Source organism: Trachymyrmex septentrionalis, unplaced genomic scaffold, assembly GCF_001594115.1.
Source record: "Trachymyrmex septentrionalis isolate Tsep2-gDNA-1 unplaced genomic scaffold, Tsep1.0 scaffold42, whole genome shotgun sequence".
Classification (NCBI taxonomy): Eukaryota; Metazoa; Arthropoda; class Insecta; order Hymenoptera; family Formicidae; genus Trachymyrmex; species Trachymyrmex septentrionalis.
In genome coordinates, this window is record NW_017305590.1 from 151,189 (window position 1) to 160,269 (window position 9,081).

Below are 9,081 nucleotides of genomic sequence, written 5' to 3' on the forward strand. Positions count from 1 at the left end.
ATATATATTATATATATTGTATATATACAATATATAATATTATATATGCTATACACTTCTTTTTATGTTATTTTAAAAACTAAAAGTTTCGTAGATATTATTAATAATCCTTACACACGAATTCTACACATTTCTTTTTTTTAATATTATTTAAAAGCCAGATAATCAATTATAACATTTATATCGAGAGGATAATCACTAGCTGAAATATTGTCCTACTGATTATATGATTTTATATAATTTCTGATTACATATAATTTTTTTGACTACATATGAAGTTATTTGGTGAAATGTACGATTTTATTTAATAATATCAATACAATGATTTTTCGTGGTTGCATACGTAATTCTCGGATTATACATAGAGATTTCATACAAATTTTATAATTAAAAATATGTTTCCGTATATTTCGAGGACTCTGTCCCACGATTACATTAAGTGATTATCTTCTCGATTTATATTATATACAATTTTTTTAAATACATGATTTTGCGAATATTTTTAGAAGATGTTAAGTATATGTAAGAATTGTTTAATAATTTTTGTGCGCTTATAAAAGTAATTCAGGACACAAAAATTAAATCATGATATGACCCATCGCGAGTAGTAAAGGACTGGAAAATCATCATGTATAATAATGATTAAATAATATTTACCAATTGTTGAGTGCATTAATTAAAATTATGTTCCTATATGTTTCACTTTATTTGCAAAATACACTCTAAGTTATTGTAGCAATGCTCAATAATTGTGGTGGAAATTAATTTGAAATATGATTCATCGTGCATACTAAGGTTAAATAATATTTGCTAATTGTTAATTAAAAATATATTTCCGTATGTTTTGATTTCTTCGCAAAATACAATTGCGAGTTATTGTAGAACGTTCAATGATTGTGGTTGATATATTGTAGATTAAACTTTACGTACTAAAACGTAAAAGTTATGAAGTGATTTTATTAACACGCAGGGAAACGAGTATTCTTTTACCTTGTGCTGATTGCCAATTGTTCTTTAATTGACTCGGTCGCATGACAACGCTCTACTCATCGTTAGAATGACGTTTGTGTCGCATGAAATATTAATAACCAAACTTTGTGATAAAGTTAAAAAATTAAAAATTTTTGTGTCGTTTAACCGAGATATGCAAACGCGAACTCATCATGTCTGATCAAATGCATAGAAATGTTGCGTGCTGCGTGATTTCTATTTTGCTGAGTACATTGCAATCATGTTCTCATCTCGTCCAACGCGAGTCTTGAGATTATTTTTCACGGAAAATCCCTCGGACTTTGCGATGCGCCGATTAACGACACACTGCAAAAATCAGCGAAAATACGGAGTCGACGAATAAAACATTTGTGAATAAAGCTCAATGAGACGCAGAACGCGGACGCAAAAAGTTGGATGAACTTCAATTTTCGCGTCCTGCGTCTTGTATCCTACGTATTGCAGTCTGCGACCTATTACAATCTGAAATACGTTTTATTTGGACTTGCGACCTGCGTTCTGCATCTTATGTAGATCGGGCTTAATGCGTCTCGCGTATTTTTGCGCTGCGGGCTGTCGACGTCGCGTCGTAGGGTTTGAATTTTCCATGAATTAGCTGGAATAGTAACTGTACGAGAATTTCTTCGTGTACTGGTTAAATTCCGGATGGGTTAGTTCAACGCAAAATGCACTTGTGCTGTTTTCTCGTGCTTCTCCGGTAAAGTGTTGGATAAACGGACAGATAAGAGTTTCATTCGAAATCTTCAAGTATTCTTAAGATTATACGAAGAATCGGAGAAACAGTACGGATGAACACTGTAACCGCTCATGCGAAACTGAAAAATAATCTTGAAAATGATTTTGTTCGTACAACGTATAGTGTCATATTAGCACTAGAGACTAACCTAGGGTATGTGTAGGAGCGAGCTCCGTTATTTGTTGTATTGGTTTATGATTCATATTAGAACTTGTTCAACTTGTCCATAGTTCAGGAGAGGCGGCATTTTTTGAAAAAAAGTTTTAAAAAAATAACCATTTTTTGCCACGCGAATGATTAAGACAATTTTTCATCGATTACTAGAAGTTTGTTGCGTTTCATGTTCCAATATGCTCCTATTATAGCTCCTCATTTCAACAAGCGCATTGGGTAAAAAAAACGTATATATGAAATGAAGGGGGAGATCCCGTTTACCTATAAATCGATTGCCTACAGTATCGTTTACCTACATCACTTTTGCCGACTGTTCGTTTGCACGCAAAATTATTGCGCAAATGTGCATGTAGGCAATAGAGCTGTAGGCAATAATACATATAGGCAATCAAACTGCAGGCAATAATACATGGAGGCAAAAGTAACTCCGTTTCTAAAATTTTTATTTGTGTGCAAAAAATGCATGTAGGCATTCGAGCTGTAGGCAATAATTTTTGTATATATATTTCTATAACCGTAACCTTAAGACTTGAACTTAAGCCAATCAGGATACTGCTTTAGATCTACGTACTCTAACGGAAATAGAAATGGCAGTAAACTTACCCATAAAACGAATTTTAATCGGTTAAAATTCGCCTTATTGAGAGGTTATGTATAAGTTTACTTCCATTTCCTAGGGGTGGCAAAAACTTTTATCCGGCTCTGATGACGTATGATTCATTGTGTTATTAGAATTCTAGAAGGGCAATATTCTGTAGTTCTCAATCGTATTCTATTCCAATATGTTATGATTATTGTTTCCGCAAATCCGTTATTTGTTGTGATGGTTTATGCTTCATATTAGAACAGTTTAACTTGTCCATTATCAAGTCGTAACCGGGAATAGCTATGAGAATCGAAGTAACCACAACCGCACAGATGGTTTCGTTTGCCGCAGTTTCAGAGAAACTGCCATTTTCGGTAAACTCTATTGCTTCCGGCAATATCATTGCTGAGCTTCAAACGAAATCATTTAACCTTAAAACTTATTTTACACGCGACTCCACTTAAGATGCTACAAGTTTTGCTCTTTGGACATAAAATGGATATAAATTTTGCAAAATTTCTTTAGAATTTCTTATTAATTACTTTAATCCTCTGTCACATTCTTTTATATTAATTGATTAAATATTGACTACATACTGAAAGATATTAAAGATTTTAAATTATTTTAAAAACTTAAGTTAAGCAATCATTAATTCCTAATGTATAATTTTTTTTTCTTTTTGTAAGATAATTATAGGATGACGCACGAAATGTCAAACTATTTATTTGTTTACCTTTCAGGCTTTAATAATCAATTCTATAATTAGTATCAATTTTATTAAAAATAAATGTGTCATATATAAATCGAATAATATAACATTTTGTACGCCACCCTGTACATTAAAACGTAATTAGCAAAATTGAAAAATGTGTTATTTATTTTTTAATGATTTTTCATCAATGAGAAATTAGGATTAAGATTATTTACCAGATATTAAGATGCTCGTGATTTCTGCTCATTTTTACTGATTGAAAAGAAAATGCGATGAAAAAAGTAGTTTATTTGAAGGAGACATAAGCTTTCCATATTATTAAACGTTCCGTGCTTCATTGTTCATTTAATAATTAAAAAAGGAAATAAGTAGAACCTAGAATTGTTCTTTTAAATCCTACTGTTATCTTTAATGAAACTCTTAAATGAATACATTAAATATGATTAGTAAATTAAATAGATATATTCTTAAATAGATGCATTAAAATATTTTACTTTATATTCTCTACGTGATACTTTAAAAGTTTTATCGATCTTTTGCACTAAAAGTACAATCAAAACTACATTATGGATTAATTTTATAATGATTATAAAATTCATGTATTAATTTTTAACGATTACAGTCGAATTGTATTATACATGATTTCAATATAGTTATAAATATTTATATGTTTTTAACAATTATATGTTTTAAACAATTATAACATGTAGACTATTTCGCGAAAAAAGCCAAATTTTGTTTTAAATGAAAAATTAACTTTATCATGCTTCTGTGAGATAAAAATAATTGTGCTAGAGAATCAAAGAGATATATAGATAGTTTAGCAAAAAAGAAAGACAGAAATAAATAAATAGATGTAGAGGGTTTATTATTGTTCTAGAGCTGCCCTCTAAGAATAAACAAATTGAAGCAAATAAATAGAGAACAGAAAAAATTTACAAAAATTAAAGAAAATTAGTTACAAAGAATAGCAATGAGTTTAACAAAAATAGAATAATATAAAATAAAAAAATAAAATACAAAATATGATAAGTAAAAGAGAGAAAAAGAGAAAAAGAGAAAAGGAAAATCAGACAATATCATCTCGAATATAATTTCAGTGTACGTAGCGAGAATAGAATGATTTTGCGCATACAAAATGTTGACCTGCCTTTTCTGAAACCCGTTACGTATGACCTACGGCGATGTTTTATTTTGCAATTGTACCGATCCGATTACATCGCTCGCGCGTGATATATATCGAGCCTGTTTGTTTGCAGAGAGGGAGATCTGGTATGAAACGGCAACGCGAGCGATCGAGACGCGGATCAGAGAGGCAGCGAGTACCAGCGTCAGCGGCACGACGCTGCCGACTGGGATAGCACGTGGTGTCGTCCTCTTCGTCGGCGACGGCATGGGAATGAGTACTCTCACAGCAGCGAGGATTCTCGCAGGTCAGCGTCACGGAAACCCGGGTGAAGAGACCCAACTTGCGTGGGAGAGCTTCCCGGCAGTAGCGTTGGCGCGGGTGAGCACGAGAAAACGCAGATCGCTTTTCATCTTTCTCCTCCTTTTTGTTTTTCTTGAAAATGTGGCACGTAAAACCGTTGCTTTACGTGCATCAAATTTGTTGCGGTAAGTCCGAAGTAGGAGCATGCAAATCGTTGAAGTGGTGCACGTAAGACCGATGATTTACATGTTGCGCTGAGTTCACGATAAATTGGAAATTGACAAATGTCTTTCAACACAAACAAAAAATGGCGTTTCGTAAAATGAATTTTACTGTTAAAATCCAAATTTCTGATATGCACAACAGTTGCACAAGTCGAATGCAGTTTCGCTTTTAGGATAAACTTTATTTTAGTATTCTATATAATAAAATACTGATTTCATATATATGTATATATATTCACACATTACTTATTTAAAGATTAATTATCTTTGCGATGGTCAAATATGTATATGAACAAAAAAAATTCTAATTTTTTTTATTAAAGCTACGCTTTGTTTTATTATATTTATAAATATTATTTATATTTTTTGTTATATCTCTCTTAATAAAATAAATTCGCGTTTTTGTTTCGTTTTTGAGAATTTTGTGTGTAAATAATCAATAACGAGTATATTACTCCAGTTCGCTCGGGTATTTGACGTCTTGTTGTATATAACCCCTCTTGTTTACTTGGCAAATTCCTCGGCAAAGTTAAATTTTTCTTTGGCAAAAATTGGATCGGATATTGTTTCCCAGAATTCAATTTTTCGCATGAAATAGTTCAAAAACTATGCATAAAATGAAAATTCTATATTGAGATAAAGTATACGGAAAATGAGGTGAAAATGATATTTTGTCATTTATTTACGATTATTATCCGATTAAACTTTAATTTCCAATATCGTTTTTAATTAACAAAACCTGCTACTTCTCTCTTTCTTTTTCTAGAAATATCTTGTTAAATTAGATTTTTATGATTAAAGCGGTTACAATACATATGCCTACACGATTTATGCAGATTATACCGCTGAGAGCTATCACGTATATAAGTGTTTTTTTTTATCGGGACACAGATAATCTCGAGAATTGCTGATGCTCGTATATAGGCACAAAGGAAAAATCCAATGTGCTGAATTCACTTCGTTAAGGCAGTAGGATATTTGCATGCAAATTTAATCGAAACGTGTTTGCACATGCTTCTATGTAGAAAGATCATAGATCGTTTATTCGTATTTTAATTAAAATCACGTTAAACGTCGTGTGTCTGATTTTCTTTTGTTTGTTCCGGATATTTTCTACAATGCGCACTGCAAACAAAAGTATTCGCATATTAATATTTGCCTCGCACTTAATTAATGTGGTTAATATGAAATCTGTTAATATTGTTTTTCTTTTGCCAATGAGTTCGTTAAAACCATTCGCTTTATTTTTCCATCTCTTAATATATGTAAAGGTTTTTTCGAAAAGTCAAACTAAAGGGAAATATTTAAAAAATATAATCAATATAAATATAACAATAATGCGTAGTTTTAATATAATTCATAATTTTTATTTATATACATGTTTGACCATCGATCATTAGAAATAATAAATTAAATATCTAATAATCGACATTTTCTTTCATTTTCTCTAAAGGTTTGCAGATAGAAAAAAAATTTTTCCGAAGACTTCTCAGGATTGAGAAAACCATTATTACTTGAAGATTTATTTATCATTGGTACTCCCTCATTATAACAGAATTGAAAATTTATAACAGATTTTCTATCTGTCGGTTTTCATAATATTTATTTATTACTTTCGCAAAGCGAAGATTGCCTGAGAATAAACACTCGAATACTTCTTTTGATCTTTTAACAAGTGAAAAAAAAGACTGAACAGAAATAAAGAATAAGTATTGTCGCAAATCGAAATTGTCAAATGTACTTATTATTCTAGAAAGATTCGTCATACTGACAATAAGAAATCTTAATTCATTAAAATAAAAAAAAATAGTTTATTTTTTAGAATTTTATGCAACAGAAATGTAATACGCTATCTTTTATAATTTAATGTATAATCTTTTTCTAAATTTCAAAAATATTGTCTCAAATTTATCGTGTTTAAATAAAAATACACTGATTTATTTTACACTATTTTAATGATAAAGTAGAATATTATTTGAGCTAATACAGTTTCAAGAATTTTAATTTTTCTAATGAAATGTTTGTGTAAGATAAGTTAAGGGAAAAAAATCTCTTTTATATATAGTCTCTAATTTTAACTGAATTTTTTATCTTAATAGAAATTTAATTCAAGATTTATTCATTAAAATGTTCTGCTTCAAGAATAAAATGCATTTCTCAAGAAATTTCCATTAAAAGATTAACTTTAAATGTATCTCACACAGCATCCACAGATTATTCGACTGAAAAAATATCGAATAATATTTCCATGGCTGTATGAATACGTGTTTATTGTATAATATAGATTACACGGTATAAAAAACGAAACAAAAGACTAAGTATGTAGAATATTTTTTAAATAATATGTGTTATTTGAGAATTAATATTATCAATAATAGAAATGCATTTTTTTATGGCATTATCATTAAATACCTTTTATGATTTTATGATTTTTACGATTTTGTTCTAATTTTTTTTCTCATTTAAATGAAAAGCCACAGTTTTAAGGTTGTCTTAAGAAAAATGATAATAATTGTACTTAAAAATAATATTAGAAATATTAGAAATATTAAAAATAATATATTAAAAATAATAATTATACGTACATGATATAACTATTCTAATATGTAATTGTTACATAAGAGCTATCCCTTTCAGGTCATCGTATTATACATAACATAATACGTAGAATAATTTTGAAAAATGTGTATCCAAGATCAAGGTTTCACATTTTCCAAACTTGAAATTATACCTGACGTGTTACAGCGATCTGTTGTCGAAACTTGTTTTCTGTAGAGGAATTCAAACATCCATCACGTATGAAATCGGTGTTTGTGCACAAATGCGGCCGTATACATGTTACACATATATGTTATCTCACACGTTCGTTGTGTATCTTTCTGTTTTCCATCTACCGTGTCGGGCATGGTTTCTTCATACTTTTCGTTCTCAGAGGCGTATTCCGAAGCTATCAAGAAGCCATGGAGCACGAAACTTCTCCGTAAAGTCCCAACAGGATTTTGACACTCTAACTGTGCATTGATTACAGACGTACTTATAACCTGGTTGATATAATCTCGCTTTCTGTTCTTTTGGACCGAAGTTGAAGCTTTTGAATTTATAGGACTTTCAAAGAATGTAAAAATGCGCACATATGACGTTCAAACTTTACCGAAAATTTTCTTTTATAATTTAACTGGGTCATCTCTCCACTTTCTTATGGCGAAAAGTGCCTCGAGACGTTATATAAACTTTTGTACTTTCGCACCCTCTTCAAAATTTACGTTTTTTTAACAGTAAGTTAATTTGCACAAATATCGATTTTGCCGTTGCATTATCTCTCGATGGTGGGGAGTAAATATTATCTCTGTGAATTGAAGCGCGTTTGCGGTCCCATGACGTGCAGAACCTTTTCTTCACCTCATAATTTTTCTTGTTCTTTGTCAAGTAATATTATTGTTTCTCATTCCTCTCTACAGCCGTTCCTAGCACTCTTATCCCTCGGTGATGCACCTGGGAAGAGTTGTTGGTTAGGAACAAAGTTTCTCGAATAGTCTCTTGGGAACTCTCTTGAAAGACTAGACTAGTGTTGATAGGAGACTTGTTTATTTTCGTTGCAAGCAAGACAGCGTATACGACAGTCTCTAAACGAAAATATAGTACAGACTGTATATCTAAATATGGATTTTAGTGCCATGTTTAACTTGATAGTAACTTGGCCATTATAACCACTGTAACCTAAATTTGTACAACATGGTATAAAATTTTATTTGTCTTCAGAAATATATATACGAGTATGTATATGCAAATATCATTTTCTTTAGATTACAATGCAAATATTGATTTCACTTAATCCTAGAATTATAAACTAATTTGATGCATGTCGTCAAATTTATGATAGTTTATGATTCTGGAGTTAATAAAAAAATGCACTAATAAGTCGATTCTTTGTTTGCATAATCTTAGTTAAAAAATTACTACATTTAAACCTACCTGAGAAGACTGTCCTCGAAACTTTAATTATTAATAACCTTTTAACCGGAGAATACAAACAAAAAATCGACTTATTTTGGAATGTACAAATGAAAATCTATCCATTGAGACTAATTAAATCTAATTTGCTCATAATTGGGAAAAGCTAGTGTAAAATTAGTCCTACAAAATTGTTTTTTAAATAACTTTTTTATCAAAAGTGTGGAAACAAAAATTCAAAATATAGTTAGTTTTATA

At 30.4% G+C, this 9,081-nt stretch overlaps 1 protein-coding gene across 1 annotated transcript in view; it reads left to right on the forward strand.

The window, feature by feature from the left end:
- LOC108751212 (alkaline phosphatase, tissue-nonspecific isozyme-like) overlaps positions 1 to 5,050 on the forward strand; it is a 28,579-nt gene extending 23,529 nt beyond the window's left edge. Inside the window, exons 2-3 of the mRNA XM_018491286.1 lie at positions 4,479 to 4,726; positions 5,015 to 5,050. Coding sequence (XP_018346788.1) covers positions 4,479 to 4,726; positions 5,015 to 5,050 — 284 coding nt within the window. The remainder of the gene's footprint in view (positions 1 to 4,478; positions 4,727 to 5,014) is intronic.
- Positions 5,051 to 9,081: the final 4,031 nt, after the last annotated feature.